At 61.9% G+C, this 23,231-nt stretch overlaps 4 protein-coding genes and 1 long non-coding RNA gene across 7 annotated transcripts; 3 read left to right on the top strand and 2 right to left on the bottom strand.

The window, feature by feature from the left end:
- Positions 1-690: 690 nt before the first annotated feature.
- CILP2 (cartilage intermediate layer protein 2) lies at positions 691-7,095 on the top strand. The gene is made up of 9 exons (XM_015886069.2): positions 691-790; positions 1,730-1,825; positions 2,252-2,524; positions 2,676-2,858; positions 3,342-3,500; positions 3,604-3,864; positions 3,959-4,067; positions 4,141-4,298; positions 4,387-7,095. The coding sequence occupies exons 1-9, from the start codon at positions 730-732 to the stop codon at positions 6,777-6,779; spliced, it is 3,693 nt and encodes a 1,230-aa protein (XP_015741555.1). The 5' UTR covers positions 691-729; the 3' UTR covers positions 6,780-7,095.
- A 2,934-nt stretch (positions 7,096-10,029) lies between these two features.
- On the top strand, positions 10,030-15,001 carry LOC107325686 (paramyosin-like). 2 transcript variants are annotated; one of them, XM_015886799.2, is made up of 9 exons: positions 10,030-10,217; positions 11,421-11,642; positions 12,136-12,232; positions 12,336-12,405; positions 12,478-13,323; positions 14,013-14,109; positions 14,194-14,326; positions 14,409-14,489; positions 14,657-15,001. In XM_015886799.2, exons 5-9 carry the CDS (start codon positions 12,994-12,996, stop codon positions 14,664-14,666), a joined length of 651 nt encoding a protein of 216 aa, XP_015742285.1. In that variant the 5' UTR covers positions 10,030-10,217; positions 11,421-11,642; positions 12,136-12,232; positions 12,336-12,405; positions 12,478-12,993; the 3' UTR covers positions 14,667-15,001. The 2 variants fall into 2 exon arrangements, with proteins under 2 accessions (XP_015742285.1, XP_015742286.1); XM_015886800.2 differs by lacking the exon at positions 10,030-10,217 and having other exon boundaries at positions 11,381-11,642; positions 14,409-14,474.
- On the bottom strand, positions 14,989-16,733 carry LOC116652443. The gene is made up of 2 exons (XR_004305451.1): positions 15,853-16,733; positions 14,989-15,355 (listed from the first exon to the last, which is right to left on the bottom strand). It is a non-coding gene; the product is annotated as an uncharacterized LOC116652443 (long non-coding RNA).
- Positions 16,734-16,806: 73 nt separating this feature from the next.
- PLVAP (plasmalemma vesicle associated protein) lies at positions 16,807-19,367 on the top strand. The gene is made up of 6 exons (XM_015886778.2): positions 16,807-17,238; positions 17,659-17,749; positions 17,932-18,521; positions 18,778-18,880; positions 18,960-19,038; positions 19,106-19,367. The coding sequence occupies exons 1-6, from the start codon at positions 16,861-16,863 to the stop codon at positions 19,110-19,112; spliced, it is 1,248 nt and encodes a 415-aa protein (XP_015742264.1). The 5' UTR covers positions 16,807-16,860; the 3' UTR covers positions 19,113-19,367.
- A 1,062-nt stretch (positions 19,368-20,429) lies between these two features.
- GTPBP3 (GTP binding protein 3, mitochondrial) lies at positions 20,430-22,937 on the bottom strand. Of its 2 annotated transcripts, none has more exons than XM_015886801.2 (8): positions 22,645-22,937; positions 22,124-22,210; positions 21,836-22,038; positions 21,684-21,756; positions 21,469-21,612; positions 21,177-21,342; positions 20,821-21,096; positions 20,430-20,698 (listed from the first exon to the last, which is right to left on the bottom strand). In XM_015886801.2, exons 1-8 carry the CDS (start codon positions 22,907-22,909, stop codon positions 20,473-20,475), a joined length of 1,440 nt encoding a protein of 479 aa, XP_015742287.1. In that variant the 5' UTR covers positions 22,910-22,937; the 3' UTR covers positions 20,430-20,472. The 2 variants fall into 2 exon arrangements, with proteins under 2 accessions (XP_015742287.1, XP_032296923.1); XM_032441032.1 differs by having other exon boundaries at positions 20,584-20,698; positions 20,808-21,096.
- Positions 22,938-23,231: the final 294 nt, after the last annotated feature.

Genomic DNA, 23,231 nt, shown 5'->3' with positions numbered 1-23,231 from the left:
GTTGTCCCCATGGTGTGGTGCAGCCCCTTGGTACAGGGCTAAGCAACCCTGGGATTTGATTAAGGGTGAGGATGATGATGAGGCCTGTGCCAGCTGATGGGGGGAAGGCATCTGCAGCCCCAGAATGATGTGGGTGATCCACCAAGTCCCACTTCCAACAGCCTGAATGTGGGGCACAGAGGGACCTGGGGCTGGGGCCACGGTTTGGGGCGATGCCCCCACTCTACCTATTGCTGGGTGTTCCCTTCCTACCCTGGGGGGCTCTGGGGGCCGTGGGTGCAGTGAGTTGCTCACAGTCTCAGCTGACAGTGGCACACGTGGCCCCGGGTCACAGCATGGGCACCCACCGGCCTTGCCCATCCACAGCAGTGCCAGGGAGCACTGGCACCCCAACCCTGACCGCATGAGCTCAGAGGAAGGGCCTTTTTTCATCTATTTTTCCCCTTCCCTCCCAGCTGCATTCCCAAATGCATCCAATTTTAGCAGCTTTGCAAAACAAGCCCTCAAGTTTCCCGGGTTGGAGCGGCGCGTGGCAGTGCGCGGCCGGCTCTACGGGGAGGGATCCTTCCCGTTTCCCTGCTGACACGGGGCCAAACGCGGCGGAGCTGACAGCCCTGAGTGCCAGGATCCGATTTCTTCTGTCTGCTGGCGCAAGGGGGAAAGCCCTCCTATATAGACCTGCGTGGCGGCCGAGCTCGCAGTCGCGGGTGGAGCGGTGCGTGGGCAGCAATGGAGCGGCTGCTGCTGGCCCTCGTGGCTCTCGCCGCCTTTTGCTGCATGGGGGCGGCAGGTAAGGAGATCTCAGCCTTTGTAGCGGCATCCCAGAGACTCAGCTGGTCCCCATCGTGATGCAGCACGGGGCTGGGGGCTGGGGGTGGTGTTCATCAGGGCCAGATGTCAGACAAGCTGCTGGGATGCCCTTCATGAGAGCAGGATGTGCAGGGGATGCTCAGGGCTGTGATGCCCCATTGGGGTGCTTCGTCCTCCCTGGGGTGGAGGGAGAGGGAGAGGGGGGATGTCCCACCTGCTAAGGACAGATCCTGGGGGGAAATCTAGGTGCTGCAGTCCCCACTGCTTGGCTGTGCTCTGCCACCTGGCTCTGCCGTGTCCCCAAGGGTTGGGGACATTACAGCTGGCAGATGGATGCTCTCCATGGGGTGCCCACCCTGTGTCTGTGGTCACATCCTGCCTGAAGTGACAGCCACCCATGGGGCACCTTTATCAGCTCAACACAAACCTCCCCAGGCTGCTCTGGGTCCATCAGCTCAGCCCTTTGCTCATCGTCCTGCAGACATCCCCGTGCATCCCAGCTCCTCTGTGTGGATCTGTTTGTCCATCCCCATTGCATGGCTGTAATCCCAATTACTGCACCCAACTCCTGCAAGAGGGGATGTCCTGAGCTGACCCCTTGTTGTTGGTGGTGGGGGGGGGACTCGGGCAGTGAATCCCCACCGTGTCACCTGCTTTCCTGCTTTACCCAGCCCCAGGCTGCAGTGCTACAGCCCAATTTCCTGCTGCGTCTGCTCTGCTTGTTGGGGGCTGGTCGTAGCATCACCCCGGGGCAGCATTTCCAGCATGCAGCCTCTGCTCCACTGCCACCCCCTCCCCACCTGCTCCATGCCTGGAGGGGGATGTGATTTACAGCACAACATCGGTGTCTGTGGCTCAATGACGGCCCCAGGGTTGGGGTGAGCCGGTGTTGGGGGCTCTCACCCTGTGTCCCCCACAGAGTCATTGGAGAACGACTCGGAGCCTGGAAAGAACGATGCACCAGGGAAGCCCTGGAAAGCTCCCAGCCCAGAGGAACTCGACATGAATACAGCAGGTATAATTACAGAACCACAGAGCAGCCCCCAAGTCCCCGTTGGACACCACACCGTGGGGATCCAGGGGACACCAAACCATTGGGGACACTGTGCCACATGGGGGACCCACAGTCAGGGCAGTGCAGGGACTCTTCTACTTGTAGAATCAAAGGGGCTGTGCAGTGCAGTGCCCCCCATTCCACCCCACTCCCTTTGGGGACGTCACACTTTCCCATGTCATTGTCCCCTTGCATTAGGGATGTGGTGGCCACCCCCAGGCTTCCCGTGTCACAGCACCCGCTGCTTGTGTCTGCTCATCCTTCCCATTGCAGCCCCCATTTATCCCCACGGAGCCGCTCCCGGGATGTCCCTGCTCATTCCTTACCCCGGGGTCACATCGGTGCGCAGTAACGGGGGGCTGTGCGCTCACGGGGGGCTCCATGCAGGCGGAGGGGCTGAATGGACGTCGTGGTTCAACATCGACCACCCCGGCGGGGACGGCGACTACGAGAGCCTGGATGCCATTCGCTTCTACTACCGCGGACGCGTCTGCGCTCGGCCGGTGGCCATCCAGGCTCGCACCACCGAGTGGGAGCTGCCCCAGGACGTGGGCGAGGTGGTGCATTTCAGCCCCAAAAAGGGCTTTCGGTGCGTCAACAAGGAGCAGCCGCAGGGCAAGACCTGCTCCAACTACCACATCCGTTTCCTCTGCCCGCTGGGTGAGTGCCGACCCCGGCCCCGACGGCAACGTCGGGGGGGTCAGAGCCCATCGTCCCCAGACGGCACCATCCCGAGGGAGAAGCCGGTCCCGGGGCGGTGGGTTCCTATGAGCCTCCCCCACTCAGTCACCCCCTTCTGCCCACCCCACAGAGCACATCTACTGGTCTCACTGGTCCTCCTGGAGCCCCTGTTCGAGGAGCGCCTGCGGGAGCAGCGGGACTCAGAGCCGCCGGCGCCGCTGCGTCAACGCTCAGGCTGTGACAGCGCTGAAGGAGCTGAAATGCAGGGGCAAGGCGGTGGAACGACGGCCGTGCAGCACCGAGCCTTGCCCAGGTACAGCCCCCCCCCCCTCCCCACGCACGGACCCGACCCCAACTCCCACGGCTCCACCTGCCGCCTCCTGTTCCTAAAGAGATGGAGGAGACGGCGGCGGAGCCAAGCGGCGGCCCTTCCCCGGCCGCAGGAATGTCGGCGCTGGGCTGCGGTCTCCCGTTCTGGCTCTGCTGATGAAGGTTCTGCGCTGCCCTGCACGCCTCCATCCCCCCCCCCCAGCCGGCTCGGAGCCCCACGCGGGGTCACGGTCCGTCCTGAGGGGCCGCATCCGTGCAGCGGCCGCCCCCTCGGTACAGCCCGGGCTCAGTGCCCCCGCCAACACATCGTCGGCTTAATGGCAATCACAGAGGGCTGCGCTTATAAAAATAGCTTGGCAGGGGCCGGGGGGCCGGGCTGGGGGTTGGGGTCCGAGCTGGGGGGGCTGCGTGGTGTATCCTCGTGGGTTGGGGTGCTGCTGCCCGACGTTCCTCCGTCTCCCTGCAGAGCCGATGTGGACGGAGTGGGGCTCGTGGGGACCCTGTTCCCGCAGCTGCGGCAGCACCGGGACGCGTGTCCGCCGACGGAGCTGCCAGAACGCCCGCAAGCTGCTGTGTGCCGGACACCCCTCCGAGGTGCAGCAGTGTCCCCCCTCGCCTTGCCCAGGTACCTGCCCTGGGGACAGCGGGACGCCGATCCCTGTCCTCCCCTCGGCTCGGCCGAGCTGGTGCCGGTGGCCGTGAGCTCTCATGGCCGTGCCATCCCGCAGCCTGCCCCGAGCACACCCTGCAGGGCTCGGTCGTCTCCGCTGCTGGTTCAGCACTTCCCGGTGCCCGGGTCTATCTGGAGGGTCGCCCGCCGACGTTGCTGGCACGCAGTGACACCCGTGGGGCGTTTCGTGTGTCTGGGCTGTGTGTGAACATCGGTGCAAACGTCAGTGCCCACCGGGATGGATTTGCTCCAGGACTGGCATCTGTTGTGTCCAACGGCTCCGGGCTGTTGGTGGCACATGTCGTGCTGCAGAAGCTGGGTGAGCACGGAGCCCTATGGATGTACATCCCTATAGAGGGATGAGGGGAGCAGGGAGGGCTTCACAGCTGCACCCTCCGGTCCTTCCCCTGCAGAGAAGCCCTACATGGTGCTGCACCCCACACCCAAGGTGCGGGTGGCCGGGCAGGAGGTGACCTTCTGCTGCAAAGCCTCGGGGACACCCGTGCCCAAGAAGTACTATTGGTGAGTGGGTGTGGGCAGAGGGAATGAGGAGCACCCGCTGCATCCCCACTCACTGCATCCCCTTCCCCTGCAGGTACCACAATGGGACACTGCTGGACAGGATGGCACACCAGTACAGCAGCCGCCTGGTGCTGCGGGCGCTGACACCGGGGCAGGCAGGCACCTACCACTGCAAGGCCAGCACCGAGGCCGGAGCCATCCGATCTGCACCAGCACAGCTCACAGTGCTGGGTGAGCGGGGATGGGGTCTCTATGGGGCAGGGGCACGGGATCTCTCTAGAATAGGAGACCTAAAACCACTCTCTGCCCTCTCCTCCAGCCCAGGGCCAGCAAAGCTGCAAAGCAGCACCAGAGCCCAGCCTGGTTGAGCTGCCCGCTGAGTGCCAACAGGACGCCGGTGGGTCCCGCTACTACGATGTGGGGCATTGCCCACCCACACCATGTGCTGGCAGCCCGGCCGATGGGCAGCGGTGTGGGGCGGGCGCTCGGCGCTGCTGTGGGGTGCGACGTATGGAGATGAGGGAGATCCGCTGCGGTGGGTCCATCCTCCCCATCAAGGTGGTGGCCAAGTGTGGCTGCGGGCCCTGCGCACAGCCCCGTGTCCTGGTGCAGGGACGGGTGACGGCCGCCGACACCGGGGAGCCGCTGCGCTTTGGGCAGATCTACTTGGGGAAGAAGAAGATTGGCTTCACTGGCTTCCAGGGCTCCTTCACCATCGAGGTCCCTCCCGACACACAGCGCTTGGTGGCTCGCTTTGTGGACCGGCAGCAGCGCCTGGTGGACGCCATCAAGGTGCTGCCCTTCGACAGGCGCGGTGGTGCGGTGTACCAGGAGGTGAAGATGATGAGGAAGAAGGAGGCAGTGGAGCTGGATGCTGGGCAGATCAATGCCATCCCACTGGGAGAGGCGAGCGGCCAGGAGCCCATTGCTGAGCTCATCATCCCCGCCGGAGCCTTCCTCCATCCCTCTGGGGAGGTCTTTAATGGCACCGTCAAAGCCAGCGTCACCTTCTTGGATCCCAGGGACGTGGCCACGGCTCGTGCTGCCTCCAGCGACCTCAGCTTTGCCAATGCTGATGGGGAGATCGTGCCCCTGCGCACCTATGGCATGTTTGCTGTGGACTTTCGGGATGGGGACTCGGGCACGGCGCTGCAGACGGGGCCGGTGGAGGTGAGGATGGACGCAGGGCAGATCTGGATGGCTGAGCACCTGAAGAAGATGAAGCTGTGGTCCCTGAACCCTGAGACTGGGCTGTGGGAAGAGGAGGGCGTCCTTCGACCGACCAAGGAGAGACGTGGGAGGAGGGAGGAGAGGACCTTCCTCATTGGGAACATGGAGATCCGCGAGAGGCGACTCTTCAACCTGGACGTGCCGGAGGATCGCCGTTGTTTCGTCAAGGTCAGGGCCTACAGCAATGAGAAGTTCAACCCCTATGAGCAGCTGGAAGGGGTGGTCATCAGCCTCATCAACCTGGAGCCCAAGCCTGGATTCCCTGCCAACCCACGGGCATGGGGCCGCTTTGACAGCGTGGTCACCGGCCCCAACGGCGCCTGCCTGCCCGCATTCTGCGATGCCCGTCGCCCCGATGCCTACACAGCGTACATCACAGCCACGCTGGGTGGTGAGGAGCTCGAGGCCGTGCCCTCCAGCCCCAAACTCAACCCCAACGCTGTTGGGGTGTCCCAGCCCTACCTGAACAAGTTGGGTTACCGCCGGCTGGACCACGATGACCCCGACATCAAGAAAACAGCCTTCCAGGTCAACGTGGCCAAGCCTGACCCCAATAACATCGATGAGACCAACGGGCCCATCTACCCCTACCGCAGCCTCAGGGAGTGCGAGGAGGCGCCGGTCAGTGCCAACCATTTCCGCTTCTACCGCGTGGAGGTGGATAAGTACGAATACAACGTGGTGCCCTTCAAAGAGAGCGACCTCACCTCCTGGACCGGAGACTACCTGTCCTGGTGGCCCAACCCACAAGAGTTCCGTGCCTGCTTCATTAAGGTTCGCATTGAAGGGCCGCAGGAATACATGGTGCGCTCCCGCAACGAGGGCGGCAGCCACCCCCGCACCATAGGGCAGCTCTATGGGCTGCGTGATGCCCGCAGTGTGCGGGATGCCATGCGGGATGGCAGCTCGGGGGCCTGCCTGGAGTTCAAGTGCAGCGGGATGCTGTATGACCAGAGCCTGGTGGATCGCACCTTGGTGACCGTCATCCCGCAGGGCAGCTGCCGCCGCACGGCGGTCAATGGGCTGCTGCGGGATTACCTGGCACGGCACCCGCCGGTGGTCGATAATAACAACACGGCCGCCTTCACCATGCTGGCACCGGTCGATCCGTTGGGGCACAACTATGGTATCTACACGGTGACAGACCAGAACCCGCGTCTGGCCAAAGAGATCGCCATCGGCCGCTGCTTTGATGGTACGTCAGATGGTTTCTCGAGGGAGATGAAGTCGGACGCGGGCACGGCCGTCACCTTCACCTGCCAGGAGCGGCCGGCGGGACGCGAGAGCTTCTTCCAACGCCTGTTGACATCGCCGGCCGAAGCGCTGGATGAGATCCGGCGTGAGATGGGAGCCGGGGAGCTGCGCCGGGCTCCCCCCGAAGTGCTGGACTTCGCCTCCGGAGTGAGAGCCCTGAGCCCCGCGCCCACCCCCCGGAGCCCCGGGAGCCGGAGGAGAATGGGCCGAGTCCCGGCACGGCAGTGAACCCCGAAACGCCGCATCCCGCTCCTCCCCCCTTTGCTTATACCCGTGCTCATTTATAACGACCGACGGGGGTGGGACGGGGGGGACGCTGAGAGGCAAAGGGATGAGTCCTATAGGGGTGGTCCCCCTCCCTACCCAGGGACATCTTTCCAAGGGGAAGGCAAGGAGATGCTTCCCAACCGACCCCCGGTGCTGTCCCCTGCCCTCGCCCCCAGCCCCACGCGGGGCAGCTCGTGGTGCTCCCCCCGGCCATAAGACGTGGCCCTTCGGGGGGTTATTTAAAAATAAAGAGAAAATCCTCGGGGGTGAATGCAAATAGGGGAAAGGGATCGATGGGGATGGGGTCCCGTGTGCCATCGCAAGGGGCTGAGGGCAGCTTCAGTGCTGCAGCCGCTGGGGTGGGTGAGGAAATGTGGGGTTTCTTTGAGGGGGGGAATGGAAACCCACAAGGGTTTGATTGAAAAGCTCTTTTCTCTCTCCTGCACCTGCCTGAGTGCGGGCAGGGTGACAGGGGCACCGGCCTCAGCCCCCACAGCCTTCACCCCCCCACCCCACCCCAGCACTGCGCTGCTCCTGCACCCAGCCCGCCCCCCCCCTACCCCAATGTTTGACCTCGGGCACGTGTTTCGTCCCACATTCCATTATCCCAAGAGAAACCCAAATCGCTTCTTCCGACCCCCCCCCCCATAACCCCCCACACACACACACACACACACGTACCACCCCATCCCTGCACACACACACACACACACACATGTACCACCCCATCCCTGCACACACACGAAGGGCTGGGCAGCGCACGGGGGGGGGGTGGGGGGGCGAGGGCAGGACTGAAGGATTGTACATTATTTATTACAAAATATACGGTTGTGTTTACACCCGCGTGGCTGCTGGGATTCCTTGGGGGTGCCCAGAGCTGGGGGGCAAGCATGGACATCCCCATCACCCCCCCCCACACACACACTGTGCCCAGAATTGGCCGGGGGTCCCTATGTCTCGAAGTAGGGTTGGCCCCGTGTTCAACCCCCCCCGTCCTGCACTACAGCAGCACGGCGGCTGCTGTTTGCCTTGGGTCGGCTGCAGGCTGCTGGCTGCCGAGCAGTGCTGGGGGGGGGGGGGCTCAACCAGCCCCATAGCCGGGGGACGTGGCAGCCCCGTCCCCAGCAAACCCTGCCCCTATGTACCGGGGCACCGCTGGCACAGGGTCAGGCGGCGTGCAGGACGCGGATGGGGGTTGAAGGGGGGGAGGATCGTGCGGACATCCCCCAGCACGTGGACCCCTTGGCGAGCTGCAGCCCCCCGCCCCCGCCCCGCCCGGGGGATGCTGTAATGGAACAGCTCCGTCTGCGGGGCCAAAACATCCCCTCCTGCTCGCGGGACAATGTTTCCCTTTTAAAACACGCTTTGGCCGCACAGAAGCATTTTTTCCTCCTGCCTCTGGATGCTACCGCTGGCGAGATCAAAGGGGACGGCACCCGGGGGGGGAGGTGGGGGGGGGGGGGCCTTGTTGCCAAACACCCTTGGGTTCTTCGGCAGCCAAAACCCGGCCCCGCCGCTCCGCCCGGAGGGGAAATGCCGCGGACGAGTCGGATGATGCTGCGGGGGGAGCGTTGAGTCCCCGTGTGCCCCCCCCGAAAAGCTGAGACGTGAACCCCATCCCCTGCACTGCTCACAACGGGAGGGGGGGCAGAGCCACGTCCCCGCAGCCGAGGTTGGGGCAGGGGTGGAGGATACAGGATATAGGGGGGATACATCGGTGGGTGCTGCCGTTGTGGGATGGGGACGAAGTGGGATTGATTGTCGCCGTCTGCTCGGCTCGGTCGGGGGCAGCTGCTGCCACGGGGCTGAGGGAAAGCGCCTCCAGCTGCGATGTGTGACGAAAAGGGGATGAAAAATGGCAAAAGGAAGGCAGAAAATAAGAGGGGGGGGGGAAGATGTTTGGGCGGCTCGTGGCAATTCCTATAGCAGGTCCCAGTCTGCCCTGAAGGCTCCTGGTTTACGTCCTCCTGCGAGCGGGGCCTGGGGGGGCTCCTTGATGCTTCATCCCCGCACCGTCCCGCACCGCTCTCAGGCTCCTCCCGGCGCTGAGATCTGGATTGATCTGCGAGGTGGTCGCTCGGGGCTTTACCCCCCCCCCACCGTCATAGAGGGACGGGCACGGCAGGTCCGTGCTGGGTGTGCGGCCCAACCCCGCATTCCCGAGCTCTGGAATCCCTCCCGGGGTCAGGGCTGGGCTGGGGGCTGCGGCCAAACCCTCCCGGGACCCCCTTGTGTCCTCACACCCATCCCGGCTGCTCCTTCACCGCACCCTCCGCCCGCCCCGGGGGTACCAAAATAACCCCCCCTCCCCAAGCCCCTCCATCACTGTGGTGTGGGGCAGAGCACAGCTGAGGACCACAGCCGCTACCTGGGGCTGTTCTGGGGTGCCGAGGTGGGGGGGGAGACAGGGTGCTGTACCCACTGATTGGAGAGGGATGGAGAGTCTGGGGGATGGGGGGCTTTGCTTCAAAGCAATGGTTTTGAGGTCAGAAGTGCCCTGTTTTGGGGAGGTTGGGGATGGGGCTGACGTGGCACAGCGCTGTCCCTGCCTGGGGGGCACCCAGTGCTGCTCACCCCCCATCCCCTATAGGTGCAGCACCCATGGGTGCCCCCAAGCACATCCAAGTGCTGGCAGTGAGCAGAGGTTGGATCCGTGGGCTGGAATGTGACTTGGGAAGCAGCTCCTCAGCTTCTGGATTTGGTGGGGATGGTTATTTTTTATTCTTTCTTTTTTTTTTTTTCCCTCTTTCTTTTTAAATAATGGAAAATATAATGAAGGAGCCTAAACTGAAATAACAAAACACGGCGGCCAAAACTCCAGCCCGAAATAGGAGAGAAAGCCACGTTCCAGGCTGGGAAGGAACACACAGGCAAGGGATGAAAGCAGCAGGGAACAGCAGGAGCTGCACGCTGCTCTCAGCCCCTCACTGCTCCCATTGGGGGGGCACAGCCCCATGTGTCCCCCTTTCCCCCCCCGCCAACTCTTTGCAGCCCCAAATGGTGTTCCATGCATCCCAGCAGCTCCTCTCCTTATGCTACACTTGGTTCTTATGGGGGTCGTGCCCTTGTAGGGAGGGGGGGGGGAGAGGGCAATATGGGGCTGTTCTGCCCCACAGCATCCCCGGGGGGTGTCAATATGGGAGGTGCCAGCTCCGTCCCCACCCATGGCAGCTCCAGCTGTAGAATTCCTGTCCGTCTGGCCAAGAGATGCGGCTCTGCCGGAGCAAGAGGAAAACACGCAGTGAGCAACGGGGAAAGCAAACCTCATAACCCATCCCAAAGAGCCGGGGTACAAGCACAGCCCTCTGTGCCCCCCAACTCACAAACGGGGCCATCAGTCCCAAGTGTGGGTGAAAATCAATGGGGATCGTGACCCGAAATTGCGACCACGGGTGCAAGGTGAGAAAACAGCTTCTGGATCGAACTTGAAACTCATCCCCACCCCCAGGTCTGCCCTCATTCCACCCGCAGTCACACTTCAGACCGGTGTGAGGCGTTACACTCCCATCTCCCATTGCTCCCTATGGGCCGCTGCTGGAAAACGCATCCATCCCCGTCCTCGGGCTATTTTTGAACCCTTTGGCCTTTCCTCACCCTCAGGATCCCATAAATAACAACGGCATCGCATTGAGGGCCCTTGTGCCGACAGCTCAGAGCTCTGCCAGGGTTCTTTGCTCCTCCAGATGGCAGAAATGTGACTCAGAGCTCAAAGTTTGGTACATAGTTGGGTGTTTTTTCATCTCAGAGCCACAGTTTGGCTTCTTTCTGTTGTTGTTGTTTTGGTGTTTTTTAAGCGGGTGAATCAGAGGCATAAAAACTTGAACTGGGTTTGCAGGGAGGGGGGGTGAGGGGTAGAGCATCCATAGGGCTGCTGGGTGCCAATGGAAGGGCACTGAGAGGGGTTTCATTGCCCCAGCCCTATAGAAACCACCCCATATGGGGTCCCTCATCCCATACCCAATAACCCATGGTAGCATAAATGCCATATCACATCTTGAAGCACCTGGTGGGAAGGCAGGACCAGCCCATGGGAGCAGAGGTGCGTGCAATGCAATGCAATCCAGACATCCCATACTGCCCATCCCCATCCCATATTCAACACCTCTCATCCCATAACCTGTATCCAATTCAACATGGCATATCTACATCCCATGTGTCAGATCCCTTATCCCATACCCATATCCACCACCCAACCCTGAGCACCCGACACCCCAATTACCCCACATCCCAAGTATCCCCATGCCCTGATTTCTCAGCTACCCCATCACCCCATTCCAGCACACCCCATACCTTAAATACCCCGTATGCTTTATCCAAACCCCAAATATCACACATCAGATTTCTCCATATCCCTCTGCCCCTTCCCCCAGGGAATGCTTTGCCCCACTTCCACTCTCCCATGCAGCCCTCAGCTCCACCTCCCACCCCAAGGACGTGTGGGTTGGGTTGACCCACAGGCTCCCCAGATACAGGGCATAGGTCAGCCCCATGGAAAACCCCAATGCCATCCAGTCCTGCTGTCCCTGGGAAGGACACTGACCTCCCCCTCCCACCCCCCAGCCCCTCCTGCTGCTGCCCTTGAACCAACCATGTGATTTCCAGGGGGAAAACCCTTTATCAGAAGAGCAAAACTAAGAGAATTTGGGTTCAGCTCATAGAAACCCAGTGCAGTGAGCAATGATTGATCAGAGCAACATGTTGGACCGCCAGGAAAGCTTCCACCCCAAATACAGGCAAGCCTGGATGGTCTGTGGGCTGGTGGTTGTGGTGATGCTAATTGCAGCCCTGACTTCTTCTATGTTCCTGCTGGCCACCAAACCAAAGGTAGGGATGGGGATGGGGATGGGGATGGGGATGGGGATGGGGATGGGGATGGGGATGGGGATGGGGATGGGATGGGAATGGGGATGGAGATGGGGATGGGGATGGGGATGGGGATGGGGATGGGGATGGGGATGGGATGGGGATGGGATGGGGATGGGGATGGGGATATGGGAGGGATGGGATGGGGATGGAGATGGGATGGGGATGGGGATGGGGATGGGGATGGGGATGGGGATGGGGATGGGGATGGGGATGGGGATGGGGATGGGGATGGGGATATTGCCTGGCTTGGATGGGCTGGCAGATGGAGGTGGCTGAGTTGGAGCAATCATTGGCTGCCACCAACTGGACCCTCATCATGGTGGTGGGGGTCACCAGTTCTTTGCTGAGGTGCTCAAGCTGTGGGATGGCTGCAGGAGTCAATTGGTGAGTGTGGGGTGTAGGGCTGGGACCCCCAGCTGTGGGGTTTGCTAAGCTGTGTCCCTGTGCATAGAACACAGTGCCGGGGTCCATGGAGGAGCTGGGGCAGCAGCTCTCCCAGCTGCAGCAGCAGAGGGAGCAGCAGGATGCCGCGATCAAACAACTGCAAGGTGAGCACCGTGCTGCCATCCTGACACATGGACACAGCTCTGCCCCATCCCAGCACTGCGCCCCCCACCTCCTTGGCCCCCCTGACCCCATCACCTCCTGCAGAGGACAACAGGGCGCTCCAGGAGGAGATGGCACAGCAGAGGGAGCAGCTGGAGGAGGTGCAGAGCCAAGGGTGAGATCTTTGTTCCCCTCCCATAGAGCCCCCATCCCTGTGCTCTGTCACCGACCCCCCCTGTCCCCTCAGGAACAGCTTCCAGGAGCAGATCCAGCAGCAGATCCAGCTGTTGACATCGTGGATCTTGGACTTACAGAGCCACAGCTCCGGTGCAAGCACAGCAATGCCCTCCTGCCCAGCCATGGCCCTGAGCCTCCTCATGACTCTGCTGACTGCAAAGTGGCTGCACTGAGCACGGTGACACGGACCTGGGTGGCCTTTATCAGTCTGGGGCCATGGGGACATCATGGGTAGATAGTTTGATAAGTGCTGGCCCGAGGTGAGATGGGGACAAGGCACATGCAGGGCACAGCGGTGCCGAGTCTAAACCGACTTCCAATAAACCTTAATGTAAATCCAAAGCGTTCTGCTCCTTCAGTGCCCTGTGGGGAGGCGGATGGCACAGCCCTGCAGCGTGGCTTCATCCAGAGGCTGAGCATCCTCCCACACACAGCACAAACCACATTGCCATGAGCTGGGACAGGAGAGAAACCACCACCCGGAGCAAGCGGGCACAACCCAGCGGCATCATCCCACGTCTCCATCATGGACCCCGCGGTGCCCAGAGCCACGCTGAAGGCAATGGGGCTGTGCACGCTGCTGGTGCTGCTGGTGGCAGCGGTGACAGCGGCGGTGGCGGTGCTGCTGTGGCGTTCGGAAGCGTTGGGGAAACTGCGGGGCTGCCGGGAGAGGGCGGCCAACGAGAGCCGTGAGCTGGAACTGCGGGTGGCACAGCTGGAAAAGGAGCGAGACCGACTGCAGAGAGTGGTGGATGAGAGGAAGAAGGTGGAGGATGAGATGAGACGGGAGCTCAGCCGAGTGCGTGAGGATGGGGAGAAGCTGAGCTCCAGCCTGCGGTCCTGCCGGGAGCAGGCGGTAGGTGCTGCAGGGCATCATTGCTCTGCTGTTGGGGAGGGTGATGTTAAGCTGAGAAGGGGTCCCTGAGGATGTCCCCATGGGGAGGTTTGGTTGCTGGGAAGCCTCAGCCTGTTGTGGGGTATGGAAAGCTGCTGTCCTGTTCCCTGTGTCCAGCTTGGGATGGTTATTCTTAGCAGTGGCCAAACTGAGCTGCTCCACGCACATATAATTACTGCATCCCAAAGCAGCAGCAGAGGCTGCAGGCTGGTGTGGAGCTCCACTCCTCGGGGGTATTTTTAGCAGCTGGGAAAGGGCCCGGCCCTGCACTGTGGCCAGAGGAAGAGGGGGCCCACCTCTCCCCCCATCCGGCCGGACAATGGCCCAGAGGGGCTGGAAATGCTCCGGTGTTCGGGGCTGGCGCCGGCCGTGGGGTCCCAGTGGGATGTGCTGGTGTCCAGCAGGAGAGCCTGACCTCTTGAGGGGCGCGTGGCTGGGCAGGGGGCTCTGCAGTGCCTCAGTGAGCTGCAGACCCTCTGGCTCTCCATGTGCATCCTCTCCAAGGCCAGGCATCAGCTGCCCCTCCCCTGTGGGGTTTTACCCCCCAAGCTCTTGGAGTGTGGATTTCCCAGGGTACCAATAGGACACAAAGCGGCTCTGGGGACACGAGTGAGGCTGACAGCCCCATCCCAGTGTCACTGTGTCCCCAGGTCAGGCTGGAATCCAACATCACAGCGCTGCAGGATGAGCTGCGGGGGCTGCGGCGCCAGAAGGCTGAACTGTCCCGCAGGAACTCAGCCCTGCAAGGTGCGTGTCAACCCGCCCCTAAACCCACACGGATGGATGGCACCCAGACACTCACTCAGCTCACCGTGTCCCTTTGCCCCGCAGAGGAGCTGGCTCAGGGGGCAGAACGGGCGCTGGGGCTGCAGAGGAGGCTGGAAGAGACGGCGGAGCAGCGGAGAGCGCTGCGGGCACGAGGGGAGCGATGCGAGGAGCGACAGCGGGAGCTCGAGGCCACGCTGTGAGGATCCCGACCCCAGAATCCCCTCCATCCCCATCCCGTCCTTATCTACATCCCTGACCTGGCTGTGCTCTGCCTATAGGAGGGATCGTGCAGCTGAGTTGGATGCGTTACGGAGGCGGTTGGGGCCCCGCACTGCGCGGCGCAGGTGCTCCCCTTCCCGGTACATTGAGTGGGTGCTGTGCTGCCATTCAGCCCTGATCCTTTTTGGGGTGGACACGCTGGAGTTGGGGGCACCCTGGGGTGGGAGCTGCCTGTGTCCCATCACAGCCCTTTGTCACTGTGTCCCTGCGGGGTCTCACTCTGTGCTGTCCCCTCCTTTATTTGCAGGAAGAGCTGAAGTCCCGCAGCATCCTCCTGTCTGGCTTCGCTTTGCCAGCACGGACACCACACTCAGAACGGCACCAGCCCTACAGCAATGAGAACCAGGGCTGCCCATCACTCCCAGTCCCACCAGCACTGGGACCAGCAGCAGCTCAGCCCCTCTGCACTCAGCAGAGCTGGCACAGCACCAACGATGCTCCCCACATCCCCTTGTGTCCCCCCCCCCAGCACCACACTGAGCAGCTGTGGGTGCTGCTTGCTTGCTGATGGCGAGCAGTCCTTGCTCTGAGGTTACCCAGAGCCATTCATTAATCATTAATTCACTGATTAAACAGGAATGGTGCTCCATGATGTTCAGTGCTCCCCTGTAATCCAGTTGGGTGCTTAGAATCCACATCGCACAGGTCAGGTCTTGAATAGCTCCAAAGAAGGAGACTCCACCACGTCTATGGGCAGCCTGTTCCAATGCTCCATCACCCTCACCATAAAGCTTAGGGTGGAACTGTGGGGGTTACCAGCACTGGGCTCTGTGGGTCGTGGAGCTGAGCCGATTATAGGGGGGGGGGTTGGTTGGGGGGTTGGGGGAAGGGAGGGATGAGTGGCTGCCACTGATTTCCAGTGCTTCCCCGTTCCTTTGATCCACAAGAGAAGACAAGTTTCCAGGAAAGTTGCTGCCGATTTTCCTGCCTCTGCCATAGCGGTATCCTGTGCAGAGGGCAGGGTGAGAGCCGGCATCCGGCCCCCCTGCCCCACACCGGGGGGATCATCCCCACCACCACCCCCACGGCACGGAGGGCACCGAGGAGCGGCAGGAAGGGACTTCACAGCTCCAAAGCCAGCGCTGCCCCCCGCCCCCCCCCATCCCCTCCTTTCCACCCAGCGTTGGGACGGGCAGGACCCGTTCCTGTAGCCCAACCTCGAGGCAGCCCCAGCCCTTGGCACAGGAAAGATTAATTATAGCCGGGACGCCGGCTGGAAAATGGGACAAAGAGGCAGAGAATGCGTGTGGGAGGGGGCTGAGCCGAATAGGGGGGTCCCATGGGGATGTCTGAGCACCCCGATGGATGCAGGGTGCTGCTGAGGATTGGGTGACAACGGGGTGCATCCCGTGGGTGTCCAGTGCTGTCGGTGATGGGCTGGGGTCCAGTAGAGACCAGACAGTGCCCCCAGAGTGGGGCCGGGGGGAGCGGGGGGTGACTCACTGTTATTTGCAGCTCAGGAAGGAAATGTGGTAGCTGAGAATGGATGGGGGACCGACACCGTCCCCAGCGCCGCAGACACCGACGGGCTCCAGGGAGTGTGAGGGCAGGAAGCAGCGGGGTCAGCGCTGGCACCTCGCAGCCCCTGACCCTCCCCCTTCCAGGCTGGGAATGCTGCTGTACTGCTGGGAAAGACAGAATGGATGTGGGGGAATGGATCCTGGATAGCCCCAGTGTGGGCACTGTGTCCCCATAGGGTTCACTGCTCTGTGATGTCACTCAGAAGAGAGAAGAGGGAATGTGTTTCTTGATGTCCAGCAGTGATTTATCAAAGATTCGTTAGAAATAAGAGAGTGACTTGGTGAGATTTGAGATGGCAACGAGCACAGGGCAGCACTGGGTGCACAGCAGTGGGGGTGGGAGGTGGGGGGTTGGATTGAGTCCCCTCAATGGGGATGGATGGGGCACTAAGCCCAGCTCTGCCCCCTCACATTGCCCATCCCCAGAGGGATCAGTTGTGTCCCCCTCCCCCTCTAGTGATGCCCCCAGGAGGGAATAAGGCAAGGGAACACTGCAGCACCCATGGGTACCCCCACCACACGCTCAAGGTCCTGAGGGTGATGTGAGCCCTGAGTGAGGGGGGGGTCTGTCTCCATCACCCTCCCAGCACACCCACATTGCCCATTGTCCCCCAGGGCTGCACAAAGCCTATTCCCTTGCATGCCAAGCAATGCTGGGAGGGGGTCCCAGGGGAGATACGATCCCCATCAGCACCGGGGGGAACATCTGAGCTGTGCCCCTGTCCTATAGCAACGGGGAACAATGGCCCTGCGGCAAACAGAAGCTGCACCGTGATAACCCGGAGTCATCCGGAGAGGCAGGAAGGAGCCCAGCGAAAGGAAATATTAAATAGAGCAATATAAACACGGCTGGGGAGCAGGAGCTCCACCCCGGTGCGGCACCGTAGAAAGGGACAGCCCTGGGGGTGAGTTGAACAGAGAGTGGGGCAGCATGGAGAAGAGCAGCTACGGCATGGCCAAGTTTGGGTTGGAGAGCAAACAGGCGATGCCCAAACGGGACTGCGCCTTCTACATGCGTTACGTCTTCCTCTTCACCTCCCTCATCCAGTTCCTCATCATCCTGGGCTTGGTGCTTTTCATGGTGTATGGCAACGCTCACGCTGGCACCGATAATTACGTCCGGCAATTGGATGGGAGGCTGCAGGAACAATACCAGAAAATCATCACCTTGAGCGGTCGGAATGCCAACCTGACACGTACCCTCAACGCCACGCTGAAGGCCAACCAAGGGCTGCAGGGGCAGCTGCAGAAGGTGCAGGGGCAGCTGGACAAATGCAACAGCAGCCAAGCCCCCAACAGCAACCCCAGGGTGAGAGCTGGAGGGGAAGGGGGGAGGGGGTTTATCCCTAAGCTGGAGCCCAAAGGGATGGGGTGAGAGCTGGAGGGGAAGGGGGGAGGGGGTTTATCCCTAACCTGGAGCCCAAAGGGATGGGGTGAGAGCTGGAGGGGAAGCAGGGGGGTGTTATCCCTAACCTGGAGCCTAAAGGGATGGGTGAGGGGTGTGGGGTGTGGGGTGTGGGACCCCTGCTCAGAACCCCAAAGGGATGGGTGAGGATCCTCTGCCTGGGACCCCAGAGAGATGGGTGAGGGGTTGGGGAGGGTGGGCTCCAATCTCTGGACTCATCAATCCCTGGGGGCACTTTGGCTGTGCTCCTGGTGCTGCCGTGAGGCCACACTGACCTCATTCCCTTCCTGCCCCCCTCCCCCAACCCACTGCTTTCCCCCCCAGCTAGAAGACATGAACAGGACCATCATCTTCCAAAAGACTCACTTGGAGAAGTGCTACATGGGCATCAACCTCATCAACATCAAGTGCGCCAGTAAGGGTCCCCTTCCCAACCCCCTGAGGGCCCACAGACCCCCCTACACACCCAGAGTCTGTGCACGGGGGTCCCCAATAACCCTCAGGGATCCCATGCACAACGTACCCCCGGGCTGGGCAGGGTCAGGGTGACGGGTGGGGGTCCCATGGTGCACCCCAACTCTCCACATCCCCATGCAGACGAGAAGCAGCAGCTGCAGCAGCAGCTGGACATGGCGACGCAGCAGAGGAAGGAGCTGGGGCAGAACTGCAGCACGGCTGAAACAGCCCTGGATAAAGCCAAGCAGGAGAAAGAACGTTGCCAGATGGATCTGAAGGTGGCGGGTGCTCACTGCGTCACCACCAAGGGAGAGCTGGATCACCTGAGGAGGGAATGCGACACGCTGAGCTCCAACGTGCTGTACAACCTGCGCACCATGAGCATGAGCAACAAGAACTTCGGCTGCAGCCAAGTGGAGGAGCAGCTGAGGCTGCTGATGCATCGCATCGAGGAGCTCTTCTCCAGGCAGCAGCAGCACGAGAGCAACTACGTGGGGAAGAGCGTCTGCGACTTGACTTTGCAGCAGTGTCACCTCAACTGCTCCCACGAGAAGCAGGAGCTGGGCAAGAGGCTGCAGGAGGTGCAGCAGCAGCTGCAAGGCAGCCAGGAGGAGAGGAGGAAGCTGCTGGCGGACAAGGAGAAGCTGAGCAAGGAGCTGGATGAGAAGAGCAAAGTTGCTGCACAAGCCAACTACTTCAGCCAGCAGCTCAGCCTCTGCATGAGCTCCAAGGTAGGGACTGGGTGTGTTTAATGTGTGGTTTTGCAGAGGTACTTTGGCACATTTCCTTTTGCACGGGCACTTCTTTGCATGCACCTTTTTTAACCCTGTCCCTCTGGGATGCGCTCTTGCCCACAGCCTTTAGCACAACCCTATGGGGCTCACAGCACCACATTGTGCCACCCCTGTCCCCTATGCCCAGTCAGGGCGAGGGCCAGGGGAAACCAACACAGACACACACATACACACCCAACTCTCCCCTCTGCAGGTGGGCACCTACTACACAGCCCCATGGGTGCCAGGCAGTGCTGTGGGCAGCGTAAGGTCGGGCCCCTTCCCCAGCTCCTATGCGGATCTGTTGCAGAATCAGGGTGAGTTCATCCCCTACGGGCACTGCCCCAACTGAGTTCAACCCCCCCATTTGAACCCCATTTGCTCTCATCCTGCCAGATAAAATCAACACTGAGGAGATCCAGAAAGTGGTGCAGAACGTGCTGGAGCAGTACACGGCCATGATGAGGAACCCCAGGTGAGGAGGTGGGCACTGGAGATGGATGGATGGGGAGGGGATGGGGCTGACTGTGCTCTCCCTGCAGTGGGTAGCATGAGGAGAGCCGTGGTGAGGGGCTGGAGGGCAGCAGGATGAGCCCGGAGCGGCACGGATGGAAAACCCCAACCAGGAGAGAGAAGGGAATGAGCCCCATCCCCCCCTTCCTCCCCTTCCCCTTCCACTCCCCCCCTCCCCAACCAAACCCCAGCCCATGATGCCCATCCATTCCTTCCTCCCTGCTCGGTGCCCACGTGTGTGTACCTGGAACTGCTGTGAATACAAGCCGTGCTGAGCACTGACACAACTCATTGCGTGTGTGCTTCACTGCTGGACTTGGGGGGGGGGGGGGCTGGGATGGGGGAAAAAGGCCATAGAGAGTGTTTGGGGAGGGGGGGGGGCAGGAACATCCCGTCCCACTGCAAAGGTAGCGAGGCTGAGGAAACAGATCAGGAAGAGGGGGAGGCTGTTCCCAGAAGGGGCCGAGCAGAAGCCAAGGATGTAAGGGACTCCCCCAGCACCAAGAGGGGGGGGGTGGGGAAGGGGTCAGGTCAAGGTTCCCCCTGGGGCAGCTGCCATTTCCCCCCCATCCTGCTGCTAAACCCGGAGCTTTCCCCACTGTGCAGTTGGGAAGTGAGAGCGAAGCTCTCAGCCAAAGCAGAGCCCCCCCTGTCCCCAATAAAGCCCTGCAGTCCCCCCTGTCCCCGCCGCCCCCCCCCAGCTTTGGCACGCAGGGGCCGAGGCGCAGTGATTTATGGCCGTGCAGTGATTTATGGCCGTGCAGTGATTTATGGCCTCGCGTTCCTCTCTTTCCTGTTTAAAGAGCTTTTCCTGACACCCGACACGCCGCAGCCCCGGTCCCGCTCCACCTGCAGGCCACCAACACCACGCAGTGACACTCAGCCCACTGCAGGACATTGCAATGTCCCTGTCCCCCCACCAGCACCTCTGGGTCCCTTTGGGTACCCCCCCCTCTCCCCCCATCACTCATAAGACAAGCAAAGCCACGTAGCAGGGCTGCCCTGACGCATGGTGGCACTGCTGGGAGCCCCGTCTGGGGGGTGTGAGAACAACAAGGGCCACAGGGACCCCCACCCTAAGAGGGCACCCACCTCATTAGGGCTGGGACCACCACCTTTAGGGTACCACGATGGGCCCCATGTCGTGCAATGGGGAGGGGATGCCCACGGGGGAAGCAGAGGATTTTCCATCACCAACACTCCAGCTCTGAGTGCATCCTCCCAGCCAGGAAGCACAGCCCTTCCCAGCTGCTTTTCCCACGGCTGGGGCTCAGGATACGCTCCCCCCCCCCCAGCATAGAGAGCACCACACCAGGCTTAGTGCTATGGGCACAGGGCAAAGATACAGACCAGCCCAAGGCACCACGGTTTAATACCCCAACAGACCCCCCAACAATCACTTCCCAATGCAGAAGTCCCTGAAGATGACATCAAGGATGTCCTCAGCCCCCACGTGCCCCGTGATGCGCCCCAGGTGCCGCCGTGCCAGGCGCAGCTGCTCGGCTGCCATCCCCACGTCCTGCTGCTGCCTGTACAGCACCAGTGCAGCCATGCAGCCATGCAGCTGGGTGCTGTGCCTGCTCTGCGTCAGGGTGGGTGAGCCAGCCAGGGGGTCTCCACACCTGGAAGGGGAAAGGAGGAAGGCACAACACCCTGCAGCATCCACCCCCCCACCAAAAGCCATCTGTGCATGGATAGGACTGGTGCCATCCTGTGCCCCCCCCCCCATACCCGTGGCACTCACAGCTGTGCCAGCTGCTGCCCCAGCAGCTGTAGGAGGCTGTCGGTGCCTTCGCCCGTCTTGCAGGACAGCAGGGTGGTGGGGGGCAGTGGGGGTCCGTGGGTGCAGGCATCGCATAGAGCCCCCTTGTGCCCCCCCAGCAGGTCGGCCTTGTTGAGAACCAGGATGCAGGGGGTGCTGGGGGGCACCAGGGAGCCCAGAGCAGCCCCCAGCTCAGCTGGATCAGTGGGTACCGTGGTGGCATCCAACACAGCCAGCACTAAGTCTGCATGTTGAAGGCTGTGGGGACACAACCTGCTGTATCACCACCTGCTCAGCCCCCCCCTCAGTACCACATCCTGCCCCCCCCCCCAGCTCACCGGTCCCGAGCACGGCTCACTCCCTCCTGTTCAATGGGGTCGGTGGCATCACGCAGCCCCGCTGTGTCGCTCAGCACCACAGGGTAACCACTGACATTCAGGGACACCTCCACCACATCCCGTGTGGTCCCCGCTATGGGGGACACGATGGCAGCTGGACGCTGGCCTGGGGACAGGGGGGGACACAGGGCTCAGGGGGACGACACCAGGGACACAAACCCTTATAGCATCGGGGATGTGGCTCAGCCTCAGGTGGGGGGCGGCCGCATGGAGCCCCCCGTGCCCCACTCACACAGCATGTTGAGCAGGCTGCTCTTGCCCACGTTGGGGGGGCCGGCGATGACAGCGTGGACCCCCGAGCGCAGCAGCTCCCCCCGGCGCCCATCCTGCAGGTGGGCAGCGATCTCCTGCTCCAGTGCCCTCACAGCTTCATCCACTGCAGGGATACAGAGGTGGGGGTGAGGACACAGCAGGGTCAGGGCATCCCCCCACCCCTCCTTACCTTACCTTGGGACAACACCTCTTCCTCTACATTGTCATCTTCACTGAAATCAATGTATGCTTCAATATGAGCAAGAGCCTGGGGTGTGGAATGTGGGTCAGCATAGACAGCTTGTGCATCCCCAAGCCCCCCACCCGATGACCCCAAAAGCCCCTACCTGGGTGAGGGTCTCACCCCACCGCTGGTACAGCCTGCCCAGCTCACCCTCCATCTGCCTCAGGGCCTGTTGCCTCTGTGCCTCAGTCTCAGCATGGATGAGATCCCGCAGCCCTTCGGCTGCCGTCAGGTCCAGCTTCCCCCGGTGGAAAGCACGGCGGGTGAACTCACCCGGCTCAGCAGGACGGAGCCCAGAGAGGCGCCCTGAGAGCAGCTGTCAGCATTGAGAGGGATGGGGGGGATAAAGGGTGGGGGGAAAACAAGGGGGATGGGGGTGGGAAGGGCTCACCCAGTGCCCGCAGCACTCCGCTCAGCACTGCAGGCCCACCGTGCACGTGAAGCTCAGCACAGTCCTCCCCGGTGAAGCTTTGGGGTCCTGTAGAGCATGGGGAGAGCCTTCAATCCCATGGGGGCATGGGGGGCTGGAGAGAGACCCCCGATGCCCACAGCTGCACTGCAAGGTCAGCACAATGGGGCAGTGTTTGATGCTGGAGCAGCCAGGGCAGCACAGAGGGGCTGCATGTGATGACCAGACCCCCACCTGGCACCCAGAACTTACACCAAACCCTTTGACCCCCCATCAGACCCCCAATGGGCACCGATATCCACCCCCTTGGGCACCCAAAACCCACATCAGACCCCCAGATCCACCTGATTAGCACCCAGTCACCCCCCCCCCATGCACCCAACAGCCCCTTCCAGGGTCCAATAAGTCCCCACTGCAAACCCAGGGCCCTCCACGGTGCCCCCCACTGAGACCCTCATAGGGGACCCACCCCCCATATTCCATCTTCTCCCCCCATCTCCCACCTGGGAACCATACAACGAGCCCACGGTCCAGCAGCTCTGCGGTGTGGGGGTCCCGGATGCGCCTCAGGGTCATAAGGCGGGGGGGGGGCAACTCGGTGCTCCCGGTAAGGCTGAGTAAAGCCCCCCCACTACCGGGACCGCTGGTACGGATAACGGCCACCCCACAGCGCCCGTGTCCGGAGGAGACGGCAAAGATGGTGTCCCCTGGGGCCACCGAGCACAGTGTACACCTAGTTAGAGGGGGGGGGGGGACACAACATCCCATAAAGGCGTATGGAAGTGCAACGACCCCCCCCCCCAAAAAGACCCTCCCCCATCCCATAAGCTTGTGCCCCCCCCCCAACCCCATTCAACCAACAACCAGGGCCCCCCCATCCTCACTTACCCATGAGCAATGGTATGTGCCCCCCCCAATCCTTCCAACTTACACTCAATGCACCCCCTCCCCTTACAACACCCACTCATTAGGGCTGCACCCCCCCCCATTGGGACCCCCTGCACCGCCTCATAGGAGCAACCGCCCCTCAAGGCACACCCCCACCAAAGGTCCCACCCTCCCATTAAGGTGCCCAAGCCCCCCGAATTAA

Source organism: Coturnix japonica, chromosome 28 (assembly GCF_001577835.2).
Source record: "Coturnix japonica isolate 7356 chromosome 28, Coturnix japonica 2.1, whole genome shotgun sequence".
NCBI classification, from domain to species: Eukaryota; Metazoa; Chordata; class Aves; order Galliformes; family Phasianidae; genus Coturnix; species Coturnix japonica.
This window is presented reverse-complemented; position numbering and strand designations above follow the sequence as displayed.